Source organism: Ochotona princeps, chromosome 12 (genome assembly GCF_030435755.1).
Source record: "Ochotona princeps isolate mOchPri1 chromosome 12, mOchPri1.hap1, whole genome shotgun sequence".
Taxonomy (NCBI): Eukaryota; Metazoa; Chordata; class Mammalia; order Lagomorpha; family Ochotonidae; genus Ochotona; species Ochotona princeps.
In genome coordinates, this window is record NC_080843.1 from 15,275,880 (window position 1) to 15,299,417 (window position 23,538).

Below are 23,538 nucleotides of genomic sequence, written 5' to 3' on the forward strand. Positions count from 1 at the left end.
AACTGCAACAAACCATGCAGATAAACAGCACAAAAAAGTATAACTATTTTTGAAATTTAATGTATGTGTCTTAAGAAGAGCAAGAACATTGGGGTATTCTGCTCATTTCCATGACACAACTAAATGACTTTTTTTTCTTCTTAACTTAGTACTCACATGAATTTTATTAGGCCATACCTAATATACAATCAAAAGTCCATACTCATATATCACAAGATTTAATTACTAACAGAGTAGTTTAATATGGTCAAAAGCATATTAATCTCTTTGGAAAAACTGAAATGGTTGTCTGAACTATTTAGTAACTAAGTACTATTGGTCTACAACTTTTCTTAAGATTTCAGTAATGAATTCACCTCCATTCCCGAGAGGACCAATGCTCTGCTTAATAACACGGTATACTGGCTTAGTAGTGTAAACCTCAGCAAAGAAGCTCAACACATCCTAAAAATCATATGATAGCAGAAGCATACAGATGGGAAGTGTAGAAGAAAAAGACGGCATGACTCTATCAGAATAATTCAGACAGGATTACCGAAAAACTAAACTAGTAAAGCAAAAGATAAAGAATACATACATTTTTTATTTATTTGAAAGAATAAAAGACATGAGGAGAGAGGGAGAAGGGAGAGAGAAAGAGATAGAGAGGGCAAGCTATCTTCCACCCACTGGTTCACTCTCAAGATAGCTGCAATGTATGGAGCTGGGCCAGGCTGAAGCCAGGGGCCTGGAGCTTTCCCAGGTCCCCCACACAGATAGCAGGAGTCCAAGCTTTTAGGCCATCTTCTGCTGATTTTCTCATTACCATGGAGCTGGATCAACAGGAGGGACATGGGTTGGAACCCAGATGAGATGCAGATGTATCAGGCAGAGGCATTACCCAGCAATACTAAGAGACCAATACAAGAAAATATTTTTAACAGATATTTGCCAATAAAGGTGTTGGTTCTTACTGAATGTAAAGAATGAGAAAAAAGAGCGTCAGCGATAACTCCAGAGTTTCTGACTGAGAATCAGGGTGGAGAACAATATTGACTAAAAAGAAAAAATCAAATACAAAACAAACTATTTGCGAAGGAAGTTGTTGTCTGAGATGCTAAGATACCATGTGGGTGCTGATTCAAGTCTTGCCTGCCCCACTTCCCATCCAGAGGACAGCCTGAAGCTTTGGGACCCTTCACCCCTGTGGGAGACCATAAGAAGCTGCTGGTCCCTGGCTTTGGATTAGCTGAGCGCTGGCTGTTGCGACCACTTAGGAAGTGAAATCTCATATGGAAGATGTTTCTGTCTCTCCTCCTCTCTGTATATCTGCATTTCCAATAAAAATAAACAAATCTTGAAAAAAAAAACAATAACAGAATCAAAGACCCAAAAGCAGCTCCTGGTTTTGGCCTAGTCCAGTACTGGTCATTGAAGTTGTAAGAAGTAGGATGGGCTAATAAGTAGTTAGGGTCTCCAGTCCCTGGTGAAGTTACTTCTTAAAAATAGAAAATCTTGCTTCTCTATCTACATTTTTGCCCTTCTAAGGTCATGTACATAATGACAATAACCTCCATCTCCGAGTTACTGTCATGACCAAAGCAAAGAGATGGTGCCAGACATGGTTAAGACAAATTTGGCATTAACCAGCCAAGAATGCCTGCCAGCTATTAGCTGTTCTTCTTCCGTAAATATAATTCTTGCCTAAGTAAAACACAACTTAGGCAGTTGCCTACAGCTTGGTAGGGGGTTAAATTTTTCTTAACCCACATATTCACTCACATAAAGATATTTGTTATAACTCACACACCAAAGCTGATGAAGTTTGAAAAGTCTGGAAATTAATATCTGAAATGTCAGAAGAGCCAGTCATTTTAAGGACAATTTTTGCAAGCTGAAGTAACACAATCAAACAATATTATAACATTGCTTATATCTGCTCAATTTGGAAACGATAGATAATGCAGTGTATTTTATTTATAAATCAAGTATAGCAATAAGTAAGATCTGTTTCCTCAGGACAGTGGTGATGGTTGACTTAAAACAGTAATGCTTAGCATTAGCCTACACCTAAATGTGGATAAGAGGGACCATCACCTATTACAGTCAAGAAAGGGGAAAAGCAGCCTCATCTATTATGGTGATACTCTGTTTCCTTCAAAAACTAAAACAATCTAGGAGACTCAGGTAAGAGAGCAGTGGTGGTTATAGCAAAACTTTTGGACATTCTTAAATCTGTACATGAAGCAAGAAGAATAATTTGATAGCAAAACCAAATTCACACGGCAACCACTTAAAACAAAGCTCAGTGGGGAGTTTTTATCCCTCAAACCTAAAAAGAGAAATGAGCTGGGCACACAAACTACATGCTACCAGCAAGTGCAAGAAAAAAAAACAGCAGGAAGCAACAAAGCAAGTGAAGGAATCAAGAATAACAGACTAACATAACCAACAGGCATTCCTGGAAGCAAAATCAATTCAGAAACAGCACAGAACGATGAGAAGTTTTGCCCACAATAACAGCAGATGAATGCAAACGCCCTGATAGAAAGCTTTATAAAAGGGCTAGAATCTGTGAAATACACTGAAGACTTAACCCATCTGCCAAGTCTACCTGTCCATTTGGGGCAGGGGTTCTCACTCTAAAGAAACTCTTGGAAGTAGAATATAAATGAATAAATTAAATAAATAGTGTGAGGTAGATAATCCAGATTTAGGAAATAAAAAATAGGGATATGGAATGCAGAGAGACACGGGGCCAGAAATCTCTGATCCACTCCACATTTTTCTAATACGCTATGAAACAAAAAACTAAATAAATCTAGAAAACTTGCCTGAATTTATTTTTCCAAAAAAGAATTAAGAATCTAAAGTAATACAAAACTAAGCAACAGAAAAGCATTGTGATCAAATACTACAGGAATTTATCACAAGGAAAGTATGATATTCCGTATGACTCTCACAAAGGAAAAAAAAGTTCAAAAGCAAAACAAAAATGTAAGCTACCATTGAAAATTGGCCAAGAGATGTAAGGTAAAAACACAAGACACCAAACAACGTAAAACAAATGAAATTAATTCAGGAAAGGAGCTACATATTTCAAAAAGTAAAAATCCCTTAAAAATAATACAGTGGTGGTCCATCCTTGTGGTAGTTGAGCTGACACTTGGAATTACTGCATCACAGACTAGTACACCTGAGTACGAAAGCAGGACGTAAAGATCCCAGTTGGAGTTGTCACCTTCTGCACTCAGAATATCAAGAGAGCACCTCCCACCAGGGTCTCTTATACTGCATTTCAAAATAGGAGTCTAACCTGCTCCCCACTCTAGTCTCTGCATTTCCCTGTCTCCAGGGAGCAAGATCTTCCAAGGTGGAAATGTCAGAAAAGATGTTCTGGTCCCATTCACTCCTCCATTTTCTTAGAATGCCTCCATCCCTAGAATACTCCAAAACCCCAAACGATGTAAGTCCAGCCCCCTCAGGACTGAGCCTCTGCCACAGGGTCACTCCTTCTATGCCAAGGCAGAACGCCGACCACCTTCTTTGAACCCATCCCTTATATGCTCAATGTGGCTATGAGCTGACTCCCCAATTCTTCTTTCGGTTTCTGCATCTCTTTCCCAGCACTGTTGCTCTGCTTTCTGCACCACTTGCTAATGATGAACCCCAGCTCTGCTACCGATTCCAACTTCCTATTGGTGTGTATTCTGAGAGGCAGTGTTGCCAAGTAACATCCCAAACTGGTTGGAGGCATTGTTGTGGAACCCCCAAGTTGGATCCTCCCAGTAGATGCAAACAAAGCCAAACAATGACTTGGGGTGCTGGAAGAAAGTAGGTGTTTATTACAATGTCCAGTGGAAGCAGTGTGGTAGCTATTGTTTAATAGCCAGGTTCCCCAAGTAGTCAGGGGTGAAGATTTTATAGACAGAAAATTGAGGCTGGGAGATGTGTATGTGCAAGGTTCCTGACTGGTCAGTGATGTTGTGATCCTTAGGGAATTTAGAATGTTGTGGTGGGCCCTAGCCTGTGATGAGGGTTGGTAGTGGGGTTACTTGAATGCAGTTACAGGATGTTCTTCCAGACAACATTGGTCATTAAGATTCTTACCTATTGAGGATGCAGATGACTCTTGGGGATCACTCTTTTAAGTCCATGAATTCCTTTTGATAAAGAGCAGGCAATGGCACCTTGTGCTAAGGGCCATAAAGATGCCTGGAGCTAGGCGAAAGTGCCTGGGTCTGGGCCATGCTTTTATACTACAGGGTTCTGTTTGAGTAGCAGCGAATGGCTGCAGTGGTAGCAACTGGATCCCTACTACGCATGTGCAACACACAACTGACTTTCTGGTTTCTGGAAGCCTGGCTTAGCTCTGGCTGCTGCAAGCACCTGGGCAATGAACCAATACACTCTTTCTCCCGCTCCCTTCCTGTGAAGCTAATGACTGAAAATTAATAATAAACTCAAACTAAAAGAGTTATGGAAGTCAAGCGAAATACCAATAATATTTAAAGGGAAGCATAATATATATTGTGATGTATAAATGTAAAAATGGTCAGGAGATGAATGTTAACAACCACAGAGAATTTGAAAAGCATGTAAAATCTATTTGAGGAAATACTGCAGGTAAGCAAGAAAAATCCAACAAACATGTGTTAGGAAAAGTAAAGAAAAGGGAAAGGAACAAGTAATTTCACGTTGTAAGTCAACAAAACCCACCTAGAAAGATATCTGAAATTTATATGTTGGAAATTAATATATTGGAAAAAATGTTCTGTGCAAGTAAGCCGACCTCAGAAGTACCAGCACAAAGACACTCTCTAGTAAAATTACCACACCTCAAAGAAAAAAAATTATCTTTGAGCAGTGAGGGAGGAAAAAGCATGACTTATAAGGGGACATTAGGGTACTATCACCCATTTTGCTAGTAATGCTATCTGCCAGAATAAAATGCAGAGCTTATTGAAGTAATGTTTGTTTTTGACTGAGAAGGGTGTGTACTGCTTGTTATGAACAAATATGCCAAACACACTGCCTATGAGGCATCTCAGGAATGTACCAGAGACGGAATCACACACTGGAGACATAACAACCAGTACTGAGTATTAAATATTTAATTCCTGGAAAAATAAGGGTTAAGTGGCATGAGTGGCAGATGACCTGTTAATGTCTTCAATTCTGAATCTTGTTGATTTCCAGTCCATTTAATTTTAGTAATAATAATAGGTAGTAGCCATTTTACATTATTATACTAATAATTAGGTATATACATTACATGCAATTAAGTAAATGAGTCACAAGATTGTCCAAGCCAACAAAAATGCTATGCCTGGTCCAGGAGCAAGCCTTTTGAGGTTCTTCTCTCTGGGCCACCAATTCACTTGTGTTTGCAGGTACCATGAGTACTGGCAAACATGATAGAGTTTAAATCCTTAGAATTCTGACACCTCGGGGGTGGGGGGCGGGAGGGATACTTGTCAGGGGAAATCACACCTTCAAGATGGTGGCACAGGAATTTCCAGGCCATTTTCCAATTGGTTGAGAGACCACCAATGGGGATCGTCTTCCCCACAGGTTTCCACCCACCCAGGAAGGTGTCCCGGAATGCCCAAATACCCAGCAGGCTTACTAAACCCTGTTTTTCTCGCTTTCTCCTTTCAAGAAGCACCTCGACACCCAGCTCTTTTCCAGAACGTGTTTTCCCTTTCCTTTTTACATTCACTTGGTCACTTTGCAAATAAAACTTCTTTGACTGTGACCAATTCTCAGCTTTTAATATCTATATTAAGCTGAGAAAAGAACCCACAGAGACTTGCCAGTAACAAGTGATAATAAAATGTTTTTTTATTACCTAAAGCTTTGGGAACCATGCCCAGTGTCCACAATAAGATCATCAAATAATGATTCCTGCAGCAAATCAAGGCTCCTGTAAAAACACCTGATTTCAGATCTGTGGCAGCTAATGTTCAGGTTGAGCATGATACATCCTGCTACATTAGACAGCAAAGGATCTGAGATTGAAAAGCCAAATGGATGACGCCCCAATGGCAAAACGTGACAGCTCTTATTTATGTCTGGACAGCAGAAACTAGTAAAACTGTTTTTGAGAATTAGTTTGACATTACCCAGTAACATAAAATTGGGAATCACAAGCCCTCTGCCATGGCAGTGCCAGACTATGCCAAGGACACTACAAAATGTAGTGCACTTGTGTTTCAAGAGGTACGTCCAAGATGATTCAAAACAGCATTGCTCTTCATTCCCAAGACTAATATCCACACCAATAACCACTGATCCCATGACAGATAAAAAAGCAGATTACATATTCAGAAATTCGAATATTATACTTCTGTTAAAAATAAAGAATAGGGTCCAGTGTGATAGTGTAGTGTTTAAAGTCCTTGCCTTGAACGTGCCAGGATCCCATATGGGCGCCTGTTCTTATCCCGCCGGCCCTGCTTCCCACCCAGTTCCCTGCCTTTGGCCTGGGAAAGCAGTTGAGACGGCCCAAATGCCTTGGGACCCTGCACCCATGTGGGAGACCAGGAGGAGGCTACTGGCTCCTGGCTTTGGATTGGCTCAGCACCGGCCATTGTGGCTGCTTGGGGAGTAAACCATCTTTCTCTCTGTCCTGCTCCTTTCTGTATATCCACCTTTCTAATAAAAATAAATAAATGTTTAAGAAATAAATAAAGAATAAATACTGACATATCTAGCAGCATACTGAACTTCAAAAACAATATATTACATAGCTAAAGGGGTATATCACATAATGACACTGATTATAGGATTTGATTTATGTGAAGTTCAAAAACTGCCAAAACCAAGTGATTTGTTGTCTAGTGATCCACATATTGGCAGTTGAAGCATGATTTTCACAAAATCTGTGATTGTGTTAAACTTCCTGGGATGTGAGATGTGCTCAAACATGAGAAAACAGGGATATCTCCATTTTGAATTATCTGAATTCTACCTTGGCTTCTCCAGTCTTTGTTTATATATTATCATTATAACATCACCTCTATTCTCCAACACTTAGGTAAGACTGTTAATAAAAGATTCTACGACAAGCTTTTTAAACCTGTGTGATCCTACAGCCTTTTCTCTGTGGCTGTCTGCAGGTTTAATGGGCTGTCCTGCACTGGTGTATATGAAGTCATTTAGTTCTCAGAGAAGTGCTACCTGGAGTGTTCTGTTGTTGTCCAGGTCACTGAAGAGTGACCCAGACTTAGTGCAATTACTTGTGCAAAGTAGGTAGTAAGTTACTCGTACACTTAAATTGATGACACACATTTGTTGTACTAAACAGTTCATATTTACGTGAATATAACAATGAGCATTGCTACTAAAATTAATTGCACATCCAAAAAGAGAAATATTAATATCGCCTTTTTGTCCACCAAATTAAAAAGATTTCTTGCTCTTGTATTCAAAGGATTCTGCAACATTTTAAATCATGTTTTTAGCCTTCTAATAATTGTGAAGGGTTTTTAAATAATTCTGACTCTGTAAAGACATCCTAAAGTTGAGCCTGATGGTAGCTGTTCCCAAGGCCCCCTCCCTTCCCTATTTTGAAAGCAATTCCTAAATCCTCCCTCTCAGATGTCACTTTCTCATAAATATTGCAGTCAAACGTTTGTTTTCTTAGATCGCCCTTTCTATGTGCTCCACAATGGAGTTTATGATTTCCCCATTTTGACAGTTTCTTTCTTCTTTGACTGCACATGAAACTGTGATTTATCTCTGCTGGCATTTAAGGTGATAGAGTGGATTGTGCAAGATATTTCTTTACTGTTCATCACCAACCGGAGGAGTTCATAGGTGAAATATTTCTATTGTGATGTCACAGCTACTGTTTCACAGTGGAAATCTCTTTGAAGCAAATAGACCCGATTTTTTTTTTTCAGAAGCTGAAGAAAAATGGAAGTAGATTTTTAGTTTTAGGAAGTAAACCAACATTTCAAAAACGATCTCTCTGAGACTGATGCCAGAATTCATACAGAACAAGCTATGATGATCACCTAGTTGCTCTGATTTCTAATGTGCTTGCGTATGTGAAACTCTTTATAATGCAAAGATCATCTAAGAAAATCTTAGTAATGACCAAGATACACAGATTTATGGAGAGTTGATAGAGGCTTATGAAAGTTGCTTGAACAGACTTACTGAAGAGATCTAAAAAAGGACTGCAAGAAACAAGGGGAACATTTCTTCCTCATAGTGTGGTGCCTCACCCATTAGCAGGAATACCAAGCAGAAGTAAACAGGAAGTTACCCAGCCCTGACAAATCATGAAGTCATTTGTATATATCAAAGACTGAGAACCTTTGGAAGTGAGATCATATTCTCTATTATTTCTTTTAATTATTTATGCTTACACTCAATTTCTGCTCAGTGACCAATACGAAAATCACTCTTTTCATATAGTTATAAGTACAGAAGTCATTCAGCAGACAAGAATATACCTAACTTGTCTCTAACTGATGTACTTTCTCAGTGTAATTTCAATGACCATGTTTATCTGAAACAGAACAGTATAGAACACGGCTTTCCTACTGCTTTTCGTGATAGCTAACTATCCTTACTCAATTCACGATAAAATTCAGCAGATTGTGTTTGCTGAAATTTTAATTTTACTTCCCCAATTGACTGCTTATTCACCATTAGTATTATGCTGTTAAAAAAAGACTTTAACTTCTGATTTTACATCTTCTGCTCTGCCACAGATTTAGTTAGACACTCGTGTGTACCTGACTGATCTCAGATGCGGCTAGAAGATTCTATTAAGCTTTATTAGTAAGCCTTCCCTTTTCATCTCAGTGATTTAACATCAGTCTAAGCAAATGTAATCAAAATCATCACTTAGGCATTCAAGTGCAAACTCTTATTTCAATTACACTATTTATACCCATGAATGCAGTATATAACTTTCCAAGAGCATAAAAAATGATTTTACATGATTCATTAGGTATCCATATTCTATTGCACATAATCTTGTTAACTACATATAAAACAGCTAGTATGTGACAATTACTTAGAAATCAAGACACAGGGATGTATAACAAGAATAATATTCATAGTAATCACCTGTCAATTAAAATACATTTATATTAGATGCATATTTCAGTTCTATAGTATAATTTCCATCATTATTTTTATTGTAAAAATTGAATTACATGGCAATTTCAAAATATTACAATTTTGAACACTGTGCATAATCAGGCAGCCTTTCTTTACAAATTTTTATGTGGGTTCACCATGCAAGTCTCTATCTGATCCTTCAATTATATACCTATAAAGTATAAATTAAAGTGAATAGTCTTTATTCAAAATTCCTTTTATGTATCACAAAAGTTTTAATGTCACTATCCCTACAATTTTTTTAATATGGTAAGATAAAGTGAACAAATAATAACCTATTTGCTTGTCGATACTTTTTTATCTTTGGAAAGACTTAATAATCTATTTTCAAAATCACGAAGTAATCTGAATACATTTATCCTATTTGGTGAAATTTTAATTTTAGAAAGAATACACATACTGATACTACACATTTATGAATCTAGAATTAGTCTTAAGTAATATTCAAAACTTTAACACAACAAATTCGTATTTGTAAGCCAGGCTATCTAAAGTTAGGTGAAATAATGCCTACAATTGGAATAAATATATTATTTCAGTGGCTCCACAAAGAAAAATAAAACAGTATCTTCTGAACTCCCTTAACATTCATGGCTAGCTGAGAATCTGAAGTGAAGATAATTCATGGTGAAAATACGCAAGAAATGTCAAGAATTTTCATTCTACAGTTCTGCACTAAATAAATCAACATCCTTTATTCTTCAGTGGCTAACAAAGAGTCGTTTTCTTTGTGCTATGCACACAGAATTCACCATTGTCTTTCAAGGTCATTCTTAGTACCACAAGGTGGACGTATGTATGAAAGGCTGACAGAAGGTTCCCAAGTGGGAAATTCAATACAGAGTACAAATCCAAGTTCATGCTATTTCAGATGAGAGAATACTCAACCAATCTGAAAATGAGCAACCTGATACAGTCATGTAATATTCTACAATCTCTAAATTAACCTTATTTAAATCAAACTCTTTCTGTATAAATAAGTGTAATACCTAGGACGTCATCTTGGAAAATGCATTATCAACTAAAAGAATGGGAACTTTATTACTGTTGCTATGACTCAGCAGGAAGCAGGTGGAACATGAAACAGTTATGAGCAGAGATAATTAAGTTTTGAGAATTAGGATGCACACTCTTCAAACATTTGGAATTTGAACTGATGAGAAACCTTATTGGGAGGAAAAGAACACCCCAGAAGGTAAGAATAAGACAGTCACAAAGTGTTCTTGTAAAGGAAGACTGGATGAGGAGGCCACACAAGCAGGCCAGGAAAGCAGAAGGGTGAAACCTGGGGTATGTATGAACCTGTGACTGCTACGCTCTGCAAAGACTCATGCCAGGAGGAAAACAGTTGATCACACAACTGTCTTTGGTGCCACTGACGGGTTTCTCAAGGATGATGTAAAACCTACGTGTTATGCTACACAATTTGTGTAAGCAACAGTGAATTCAACCACAAAGATTCACAGTCACAGCAAATTCAATGACTTCGCATCACTGTAGTTTGAATGGATGTTCTGAATCCACTTGTTATAAAATTCCTTTCGCCTTAAATTACTACTGTATAACACCTAATCAAAACAAATTTGTTCAAACTTATATATTCCTTATTTTATAAATGTGAAGTAATTGTAGCTTAAATCAAAACACCACAAAAGAATTGTAGCAAGGGCTAGTAGAAATTTTCAGAATCTCTCTCTCTCTCACACACACACACACACACACACTACTTTTGCTACAAACTTTCAGGTTTGTACTTCAGCATTTGAAGTTAGTAAAATTTGGCGACACTATAACATAGCCAAATCGTTGAGGAGTTATTCATTTTAGGAATGTCATATTTTTCTGCAAGACTGAAATAAGATAACATTTTTTTCCACTAACATTTAAAATCTGCATCAGGTACTGTGAAAGTATGACAGGTGTCAGAAAAAGTAAGACAAAATGTAAATTCAAAACCATTCCAATCTTGCAATTGTAGGTTACAAGTGAAATATCTACAGCTACTTAAGTGAGCCAAATTAAGTGCAATCAACTTGTAGAAAAATGCTCTATTTTAAATCTTAAAGCTTAAACAGTAAAATGTTTTCAGTTTCATAAAAATGAAAATTGCAAAATAGAGGCATTTCTGCTATAAGAAATGTATAATTTACTAATAGTCTACAAGTAAGATTACAAATAGAAAAAGCTTAAAAGCTAAAACAAAATTGTAAGTTGACTAAATCTGGGATGAAAACAAAATGACATTTAAGAGGTCCGTAAATATTTAAGTGGTAAATTTTGCACACTGAGGTATGAGAGCCTCTTTGCTACTGAAAATAACCATGGACAGCAATAGAGACAGAAAAACACTTCATGTGACAATTATCAAGTCTGCATATCTGAATAAACAGCAGAATCATTAAACTTACAGCCACAATACTGACATTATTCCGTATAAGTATACATAAGACTTCATTTTAATCTGACTTCCTGGGGGTAAAGAATGAACTTTTTTCTACTTTTGTTATATTTTATGATGAATGGACATGAAGTATAATGAAAAAATATGCTATATTCCAAGTTCTTAACACAATACTCTTTAAAGCTTTCTTTAGAGCACAGATTTTTTTTCAAACATTAAGACCACCAAAAACTCTGTCACAGCCTGGTTTACCAACATGTCAAACTCACCACAGACAGAATATGATAGTGTTTCATAAAAACAGAAATGTGACCGGCCCTTTCTTCTTTCCATGCCCCTTTTTGTTTCATCATGCTATCCACAGAAGTTTCCCAAGCACTTATTAAAAATTGAAGAGTAACAGCTATGCACTCTAGAAACATATGGGACAACTCAGAGAAGATGTGGATGGCTTTTTTTTAAATGTTTGCCTGGAGTTGCTGAAACCATCTGTATCTTAATCTTCCCAATTTTGCTGGATATCTACTTGTACCCTATCTGTCCATTTCCACAATAATTGAAATGGAGGTTTTGAAGTATAAAAATAATTTTTGACAACTTGACAAGTACAGCTTGGAGAAAACTGTAAGTAGTTGAATATCCTTCACTGTCTCTACTTCTTGTGAAACAAGTCAAGAAGAGTTTCCTGTTGAGCTTAGGAGGAAATATTGGAAGAAAAAAACCTATATAAAAATACCAATTTTACAGACACAGATATAGATGGAGATCTAAGACTACGGTCTTTTATTGTAGTCGTTTTCATATCTTAGAATTGCAAAATTCAAATATCAATGAAAATATAACACAAATGGATACTAGATCAGTTGAAAATGAAATACTAATTAATATGATCATAATAGATAAACACTACCTTCTAAAATATACCACGGTATATAACTCTTAGTAAAAATAGTATTCCAGTAAGAAACCATTTCTTTTTCATTAGAATTCTTTACTTTTAACAAAGTGAGAAAAATAAACAAGATATTAATACTAACACTGAGTATACACATTCTTATCTCCACCATAACAGAATAGGTATTTAGTTTGTTCTAGGAACCTTGTGATGCTTTGTTTAATTGCTTCTCAAGTATATTAGCTCCCATCCACTTACCTTCTGTGTCAAATATTTTACTGCAGTGTGAATGTAATAGTAAAACATTTTAATCTGAATTGTTTTAATGTTGTACCACATTTTGCTTCCATTTCATTCATCAAAACAATTGGCTTCAAAATGGTTTAACAACAAATGGAAAATTTACACTTGAGACATTTGTAATGTTCTTAATTCACTATAATGAAACTGAAACATGAACACATTTTTCCCACCAACTGCATGTCTACCATGTCCAAAGCAGGCTGGTGTGATTTAGATGGCAGCTATTAAACCACCCTCCACATGGGCCCAATGGGTCTATCTTCACCTAAATGCAGCCACATGCATTGGGTACATTAGCCTTCACATTTCTCGCTCATCTGATCACTCTTTTTCCTGTGTATCTGAGCAAATGTATGCAGGTAATAGTGAACCACAGAGGACGTATATCCTCCAATTTGTACGTGAAGTCCAAGCAAAGGATTTGTAAGTGGTGTTTAGTTCTTCGGAAGCTTTAGTTGTAGTACTTAAAAGTCTTGAAGAAGCAGAAATGTTTCAAATCCTTACATTCAAAGTAAATTGATTATTTTGCAAATTTTGAGATGATTAAATTTGTGTTAGACACAAGTTGTTTATCACCATAATTAACTTTATGCTAAGCAATTTCTTTGCAACTGAATGGTTATGAAAATGGAGTTCAAATTCTTATATAACACCATAATACAATACACATAATTTGATTACTTAGCATACTTACACTTCTAATTTCACATTATTTGTGTGTATATATGTTTAATATCCATTACACACACTAAGAAATGCCCAACTTTAAAATCTTTATAATTCTAACAATGCTGGCCATTCCTCCCTTTTCACAGAAAACAAACAATTTCTATTGAGAACCACTAGTTGAAAATAAACACAAGAGCAAGAATGCATTACTAAATAATCAAAAATGGATTTACTTACATGTTAAAGTCAACTTGCACGATTCTGAATTCAGCCCTTGTTTCTTACATTCATTATAACTATTATCCTTAATATTTCAAACCAGACTCTTAAAGGTAGAATTGGAATGATACACTCACAGTTTGTGATTTTTAAGGTCCTCTTGACTTCTCCACTTCCTGATCCTGCACAGACATCCTCATCGTCACAGTCCCCACTCACTTGTTCAGGCGTGCCGCCGCCACTGCTGCCAGACTGCAGAAGCTCCCACTTGTTGGGCTTGGCTGATCTGCCCTGTAGCAACTAAACATGGAAATTAAAAGTATTTATTAATCCCAAGTTCAAATAATCCAAGAACTCACTTCAGAAACATGTTCAGGAATTAAATTATCTTGTGCACATTCACTGTTTCGGTTGGCGTGCTTTATCAGATCCAGACATCCAACGACAAAACCAACAAATTATGAATACTGGGGAAGCCTGAGATCCATAGAAGCACAGTCTGAGTGTTATCTCTGAGAAAATGTTCTGGATCATCCTTCTGGAAGCTAAAGCCCGTCAGGTCTTCTTGATTACGGACAGCTTGGCTGGAGAGCCTCTGCTTCTGGATATCCAGCTCTCAAGCAGGGTAAACCAAACACCAATGCAACACACCTGCTGTCTCAGTATGCCGGCTGATAATATAGTGCTGTTTTGTAACCCAACACTGCAAAATTCTCCAAATGAAGACTGCTCTTCGAGCAAAAATCAGAATTTCTATCAAAAAGATTGACAGTCTTGGGCATTCACATTTACAACTTTCTTCCGTGGTTTTTTTTTTTTTTTTTTTTTTTTTTGCAGCTCAAATTCAATGCTCCCTTGCACAGAACTGAACTTCCAACAACAGACTTAGATGCAGCATCCATTTCTACAGATTACTTAAGAAGCTTAAGCAACCACTGGTTTCTTTACTCTCAAATATTGAATTTACTTCTAGGAGAAAAACAGACAGAAGAAGCAATTTCCTGTATAATACAGAAGTGCTGGAAGCATCTTTGAATAATATTGGAAATTTCTCAACTGCCTTTCAACAAGATGACAGAATGAATAATAGACTATTTCAATCAACACAAAGACAGTAAGGACTCCATCTCTCTTCATGGAAGATTCAGAGAACACATATCGGGACCAGATCACCAAATGAACACTGCCCTGTTAGAAATGAGATCTATTCCTGCTGCCCACTCAGCAGGCATCTAAGGTCTCATAGAACTTTCTGAAAGGTCTGGAGTTATTAGTTCCTTAGCCGTGCAAAAATTATGTCAGCACACAACAAATATACAACCCATGAGTATCATTCCATATTGAACAGAAAGTAATGTGGCCTCATTTATACCCAAGACAAAAATATTTACCATAAAGTACCCTTTTATTCAGATACTGAACTCTGAAATCCATAAGCATTTAAAATTCAAACTAAAATTTAGCTCTCCCATTTGGATATTTTATTTATTTAAAATGTATCCCTCCTTAACAAAAAGATATGTGAAATAATTTGACAATAATTTATAAAATTTTGCTTGCAAGCATAAATTAAGAGGAAAATTTACTTCAGGGTCCACTGCAGTTAGGAAATGCTATGCCTAAACCAACTTCTCCATTGTGTTTACCATAATGATATATTTGCCAATTTCTTCAGAAAGAGAAAAGTTATGGCAATGAGGAAATAAAGACGAACAACCAACCACACAGAAATTAAAATTTCAAAAGGAACCTAAAGTTATGCTATTCTATACAATTTATCAATTGCTATAATAAAATATACCATCTATCATTTATATAGCATAACTTTGAAGGCTTGAATTTGGAGACCTCCCATTCGCAGATGTAAATCCTGAATCTGCAATGTACTTAATCTTGACAAAGTAATGATCATGGTAAGGTAATGAAAACTTGATTATACCATAGCCAAAACAGGAACATCGATACATTTGTGCCATTGCTCGTATTGTGAGAAAAATAAATGAAATAGTTTCTTACACTTTTAGTACATTCAATATTACATTTTATTATAATATACTTTATTACACATTGTTACAATACTGCTCAAATACCTATAAATGAAGTTAATCATTTGACAAAGAATGAAATTAAGCAACTTATTTCCATGCATTACATGCCAAGTAAAACAAAGCCAAACTCTGTTGATGCCTTAATTCCTTTTCATTCTATCATAACATGCTTTTCCAATAACCTCCCACGTCAGCTTACTTCCGCTTTATTCCCTAAGAACTCTCCCACTGTTTTACAGGGATCTTGGCCAGAAAACGGAAGAAATCTCGTAACACCAACAATGCATAAATCACAATGACCCAACCCAACGAATTTAAACTTAAAAAATACAAACACAGAGATAATCCATGCCAAAACAAAACTTGCCATTTTAAGATAATTATTTTGGGTGAAAGTAATTAAATATATTATCAGAAAATTATCCATTTTTAGGTGATTGACAAAAATAAAAGTAGACATTTAAAACAAAGCAATTTTATGGTTTTTTACATGTTTCTTCCAAGCCACATCAGTGATACTCTAGAATATATCTAATACTTGTGAATTGAAGTTTTTAAGAAAGGGAAATATACCAAAGTATATTTTAATTTGATGATGAGTAGGATCATAAAATTGGCATTATTTTCCAACTGTGAACATGATTTCACTTCCATGCCCAGAATCTACATTTCTGAAGGAATTTTGCCAATGTAACTAATGTCGTTAATCAGTTGATTTTACCTTTACCAAAAAAGGTAGATAATCTGGAGGCAAGCCATGCAATAAAGTGAATTGTAAAAAGCAGGATTTGTCTGGCCATCACTACAAGTCAGATTCAAGCATGGGGAGCAGGGCGACTGGCTGCAGATCATGCTATAGACGCAACAGGTAAAAGCTACAAGGCAATGAGGGAGCCTGTGAAAGAATCTGCAGCACAGGACTGGACTACCCATGGCTTCTAGACCTCAGACCTCGACATTCCCACCTGCAAAGAACTGAGGCCCGCTCTCAGCCCACCTCTCACCTGAGTCAAGTTTGGCCAACATTCTGATTTCAGGCTTCTGTGACATTCACAGAGAGCACATAAAGATATTTGACTTGAGGAACTGCGAGCTAATAATTTGATTTTCAGAGATTCTATGGTTTTTGTGATGCAAGAAATGAGAAACAATACACTAAGTGACCCCCAACTGGACCACACGTACTTCTTGGCAGTTGTCCTGGATTGTTTGGTCTTCGAACTTATTACTCAGAATAAGAGGTTGGCATTTCCATTAGATACTACCTCGCTAAAAAGGTGGAAGCATGCTATTACTGGAGTTCTTGTCTTTGGGAGCAGGCTAATGGGTTTTACATTTTCTTCAGTCTTCCATTTCTCTGCTTCTTTAAAAATCCTCTTTTCCCCAGTTCCAGAACAAGAGATCCACATGCTACTTCCTATGAACTGATCCTAATACATCCATGATCTCATCCCATTCATGAGTTCAGGTCTCCAATAACTCCTTCTCACACAATCAAAATCTCCCTCTCCTTCACAGGAGGGAGATGTCTTACACTTTTCATGTTCTAACTTATCATCACATGGCCATAAATGCTCACTTTGATTCTCATAAAGGTCAAATAAACTGAATTTGCAAATATATCTGATACAATTTTAATTAACAACACACTTATCACAATAGGATCTTTATTCAAATGCCATCTTCTTTTGAATTAAAATGACTTGATTTCTTCCTAGGCGACTCATGTTTTGCTCTGCCCTCAAAATAAACATAAAATAGTATAAATTCTCCTTAATTTTAGTGTCTTTTGTTAAATGTATCTTAAGAAATTATGCCCTTTCCCATATAAACGTTACACTCTAGTGTTTATCTGCAGCTTTTTCAGATAATGTAAGTTCACGCAAGCGGTAAACACAAGTTAAGATGAAATCTACAACTTTGTATCTTAAAACAGAACCATTCATCTCCACTCATGTATCAACACAACCATTCTCCTGGCTTCTTCAACATAGGGGTTAGTTGTATCTCCTACTAACTCCCTCCATCTATTTTTTTTCAAATACAGATTTTCAACTTGCACTTTTTTTTAACCTTGATTGTCTGTGACTCTGAACTCCTCCAAAGCATGGCTTTTCCCACACATATTGAGAAGGAATGTCAGTTCACATACATGGGTCACAGAAAAAGGGAACATATGCTTAAAAAATACATAGTACCATCCATTCTTGATCTGCTAAATTAAAGACTCAAGGGAAATTCTACAGGAACCAATCTTGTCTAGTTAGGATTCATCCTGCATTTTCAAATAAGCAAATTACCCCTTGGCCCTCACTCAGCACACATGGATATAATTTTGAAAATGAGGTCTAAAAAACTATCAAAGGCCAAGGTCCCATATAATGTGCTATTTTGTTCCTCTAAAAACTTTGTATCTAAACATGGCTCAACAGCCTCTAATTCTGCCACTGAAAGCCAATATGGTCTTTGCACACAAGTTGTAAAACTTGATACGCCTACAGTTGCATTATGCCACTTTCATATGCGCCTTGCTTTCAGTGTGTGATTTCTTCTGCATACGATATACTCTTTCTTCTTCAGTTCATCTTTCATATCTATGTTTTGAGTTCTATGTTTTGAGTTCAAACTCAAATTCCTTTTTATTACTAAGCAAGAATACAATGAATATTTAGAATGATAATGAAAACAGTTTTATTACAAGTGCCTGGAAATAGTCAGAATAAATACACTCATACCACATACTAAACAAGTGTTCTCTCATTTTCACTATATAAACAAGTATTTGATTCACCTATGCATAGAATAGAGAATAATTTATTCTGAAAATTTAGACTACCAAATAAACATGATATCGTGTCTCGATCTGCATTCTTTTCCTCCATAAATGGAGATAAGACTATTGGAAAATGAAAATTATTCAGGTTTCTGTTATGTAAAGTGCTAACACACAGTAAGTCCTCAGTAGTGAATAGCTAACTTTATCAGTGTTGTTACTACAACAGTGAGGTGATTTTTCTAGAACAGTCCTGTCTTTGAAGGAGGAAACCTTTTACGAGAGTAAAAATGACTACCACGGCCCCATCCTGCCTGAGGTATTGCATCTGAGCCTGCTCAAATGTAAAAATAATGGTGGTTTAAAATTTAAACCTGTTCCCTGTCATGCAAGATAGAAAGTCAATCAATACATACATATTTATAGAACAATTAGAACAGAGGGAAGGACATGATTTTGAGTTCCAGCCGCACATTAATTGTGTGCCTTTAGGCAAATCACTTAAGCCTATTAAAACTCATCTTTCTCGACTGAATAATAACGCACAGGGAAGCACTTTCCACACGATAAAGCACCACGCACGTTGACAGTGTTTTGTGCATGACACCGCATTCATAAAACTGAAAAACCAACAAAGTGAGGACAGAGTGGTGGGAATAATGCAACCTTCCAGAGTGCTGTTCTTTCTCAAGGCCATCGTTCGAGAAAGCAGCTGATGAGCTGAAGACAGTTTCAATGACTGATGCTTCCTGCTTCTGTTTAATTGGTTTAGGAAGCTCATTAGCGATGCTGACTTAGTGGATGAATTTGGTGGGTAGAATATCTGATGACTCTACGGCAAATGCACTTCTTTCAGCTGGCGAATTAATCTCTCAATAGACTCAATTTGCTTCTTGCCAACTGTCTGGCACCATCCCACGGTTGCAATGGCCTTTCAAACACTTGCAATAGAATGTGGCTGTAGATTGCTCACATACACATGTTTGCAGTGAAAGAGAAACATTCATTACATTCAAAAACCTCCAAACATGATGGTAGTTGACTGTAGTTTAAATATTATACATAATGATACATATCCCCTTTCCTTTAACAATTATTTACACAGACATGAGAAGTAAATATGTGTTTAGAAAATATGGATCATAATATATGTTCTATTCATGTACTCAAATATAAACAGTAAAATCTGCACTTTCATGATTATACACTATTGGTGAGAATATATGTGAAAATTAGCATGTTGATAGTTTTTTTAAACCAAAACAATGAATGTATAGAAAAGATTGCACATTCCTTTTTATCATTATTAAAACACTTTTAAAGGCACACTTAAACTTAAAAATTTCATTATGAATCTGTTATGTGCAAATATATTCACATATGTGAATTTAATTTTGTTATAAATGTAATTGGTATTTGTACTTTCATAGTTAAATTGTAACCCACAAAGAAATGTATATGAAATAGGAAAAACGGAAGCACATAGCATTTTATAATTGGAAATCTGGTGCAGAATTCCACATGATCTACTTTTAAATTTGTAACATATTTCACATGAGCCATAAATGGTTCTTTATATAGCATGATCTCATTATTTTGCTTGCAACTCAACTTTCTTTTCTTCTAGCCCCGCAGCTTCCTCCCATGTCCACCTCATCCCACTCCATTCAGCTTTCATCTCTTCCATTAAGCTTATCATAATCATCTTCACAATTTTCCTTATACCAAATTTTCTCCTCTATTTCTTTGAATTTAGAAAATATGCTATTCATAAATGCAAGTCTCCTCCTCTCTGGATATTTCAAAAGTACTAAACCTCTTCTATACTACTGTATGTAAAAAGTCATGTTCATCACACAATATGTCATGTTATGGTAAGTTGACCCAGCACAGGAATCAGGTCTGTCTGATTCTTTGGTCGGTGTTTGCTTTAAGAGTCAGCTTTCTGATCTCTCAACTTCTGTTAGTGCCAGTCATTTGAAAGGTCACTGCTCTGTTGGCATTTGGTTTATACAATGCAATGTGGTAATTTATAAAAGTGTTGTGATTTTATAAATAGAATACAAAAGTAAGGTAAAATTTGCTAAATTCATTCTCTGTGCTCTAACAATGCATTCAGATTATCTGTTCTTTTTCCCATAAGAAAATTCCTCATGTTTCTGTACCACCAAGCCAGAGCCTTCCCTGCAACTGAAAACAAGACCAGCTTCATCTTCTAAGCCTTTGGTTTCTCTTGAACCTGCACACCAATCCATGCTCAGTCCTCTCAGCACAATAAAACAAAAAATACAGATATGGAAGCAGAGAATCAATGTTTAAGTAGAAGCCAGAAAAATCATATGACCAAATAAAGAAGTGTGTATACCACATTTCATTAGTTTCTCAAATCTTCTGAAACATCTTTATCAGAAAAATGTCAGGATCTGAAAAGAACTGGTAAAACAGAAACCTCTTAGAAGACACACCAGAACCACCACCAGGATCTTCCATTAAAACATTCAAGCCAAGTTGGCAGAAAATGTACAGAATTTTGGAAGTAGAAAAAACAAAGGCATTCTGTGAGTAGGCATGAATAATGACTAACTCTGATGGGGAAAAGCAGAGAATGAAAAGCAGGGATGATACTTTAATTAAGTATCTGTAAAATACTGAACATATTCAATGAAGTAGATTTGTAATGGGAATCTCTTCAGGGTCAAACGTGTAATACAGGGTATGATATACAAATATAAAATACAAGATACGCTTTGTTGATACTACTTTCTCAAATAATCTATATTTCTACATAATTACAGAGTTACACACACAATGCAATTATTTATTCCTTGAAATATAGTTACTTCTGTTCTGAACCGGTTCACAAAGCTGCCCTTGCCTGTAGTGGGTGATAATAATCATTTTTTGAAGATTAATTTTCTTTTTATTGGAAAGTCAGAAGAGGAGAAGAAGGGTAAAGACAGAGGAAAAGATCTCCCATCTGTTGATTCACTCCCCAAGCAACCACAATGGTCGGAGCAGAGCCAATCCAAAGCCAGTAGCCAGAAGCCTCTTCCAAATCTCCCACGTGGGTGCAGAGCCCCTTCCGGGTCTCCCATGTGGATGCAGGGTCTCAAGGCTTTGGGCCTTCCTCAACTGTTTTTTTCCAGGCCACAAGGGATTAGAACTGGTTCCCAGATGGGAACCCAGTGAATGCAAGGCAAAGACTTTAGCCACTAGGTTACCGCCCCATGCCCCATATGATCTTTTTTTAAAAGAAAAAAAAATGTCTAGCACTGTAGCATGTTGTCCCTTATTGTCGTCCTGACATTCTAGAGCAATATTAGCTCATTTCTACAGTCTAGGATTGAACAAAGCTGAACCTATTGATCTTGATGCAAACAAGTGAAGATATTCCAAAACGTGGATGTGTCAATGGAAGAGGAATTCCAGAAACAGGAATCATCTATCAGTCTCTTATTAACCATACTAAAATGCAAAGCAGAACCTCCAATATTAAGAGTTTTATTATTTTCTGAAAGCAATGTAGATATTGTTAGTTTTTATAGATCACAGTTTTGTCTCAATATGCCAAAGTTTGTCTCACTTGGCTCATAATATTGAAAAAATCGCTAAGATTAGCTTTTTACTTACCTACACTGATTGAAAGATCAAAATTTTCTACATAAAACACTAGAGCCATCTTTTTTTTTTTTTTTTTTTGCTAATGGGGTTCTCCCTGGCTAATTTTGAATTACACAAAGAATTACAGGGACTCCAGGGACTCCTAGACTATGTGAGTCCACCATATGTGTTGTGTGCTGGGCACAAATTTACCTCCATGAGCCTGAAGACATGGAAAGACAGAAGTGAAATAATTAATTAATTAAAATGCTGGGAGGAGGGGTGGAAGGAATGAACATTTTCATAAAGATGCCTAAGAGCTCCCTGTTACAATGTCATTAACTCACCAACATCTCCCATACGTATTTTAAAGAGCTGTAAAACATCGCAATTTCACTTAAAACCTGGTTTTGGCAATTAATCCAGATCCTCTTCATTGGCCAGCTATATGTTCCTTCTCAAATCCTACTTTAAGAACAAAAGATTTCCCTAAAATTTCCCAGTCTAAGAAAGGTCTACTTCCAAAAGGAGCTCATTCTGATCCTGTTTAGCATGATATCCCTGTGTATGCCAGATGATCCCGATTAACATGATATCTCTGTGTATGCCAGACACTCCTGGTTAGCATGATATCTCTGTCTATGCCAGATGGTAATAATCACAGCTTTACACACATCATTCTGGTTTTCACCTTTACTAATCAATGGCCTGAAGTCTATATGCATTGTAATACTGTGAGCAAAGATACAACAAATTATGAAACTATTTTCCTAGAACTATTCTAGAAGGGCACAGGCGATGATTCAGTGGCTAAATTCTTGCCTTCCATGAGCTGGGATCTCATATGGGTGCGAGTTCCTGTCCTGTCCTGTTCAGTGCCCCCTTTCATCCAACTCCTTGCTTGTGGTCTGGGAAAGCCATAGAGGAGGGTCTAAAGTTTTGGAACCCTGAACAGGCATGGGAGAAGGCATGGCTCCTGGCTCCTGGCTTCAGATTGGCTCAGCTCTGTTTTTTGTGCCCACTTAGGGAGTGAACCAGTGGATGGAAAATCTTTGTCTCTCTTTCTGTAAATCTGACTTTCCAATAAAAATAAATTAAGCTATAAAATATTTCTAAAAATAATGTGAAAAAAGTGGGTGGCAATTAAGAGCTCAGTTATTTGGGGCAATGCATTTGACAGATATTTGGGTAAGATTCTAACCCATGTTTACACATAAACTATTTAAAAAGTTTAAACAAACCATTTAATCTAAAAGTTTCACCTGGAAAAAAAGAGAATATTTAAATTTTACAAATGTGCCTTACAACTATAAAACTTTCAGTTCAAGTATGATTCAAGCTATTCTAACATTTGGTGTAAAAATACTTATTATATGGCCCTGTGCGGTGGCATAGTGGCTAAAGTCCTCACCTTGAATGCGCTGGGATCCCATTTGGGCGCTGGTTCTAATCCCAGCAGGTCCACTTCCCATCCCGCTCCCTGCTTGTGACCTGGGAAAGCAGTGGAGGA

At 36.6% G+C, this 23,538-nt stretch overlaps 1 protein-coding gene across 1 annotated transcript in view; it reads right to left on the reverse strand.

The window, feature by feature from the left end:
• Positions 1 to 13,655: 13,655 nt before the first annotated feature.
• Positions 13,656 to 23,538, reverse strand: part of GPC5 (glypican 5) — a 323,101-nt gene continuing 313,218 nt past the window's right edge. Inside the window, exon 5 of the mRNA XM_004577634.3 lies at positions 13,656 to 13,907. Coding sequence (XP_004577691.3) covers positions 13,656 to 13,907 — 252 coding nt within the window. The remainder of the gene's footprint in view (positions 13,908 to 23,538) is intronic.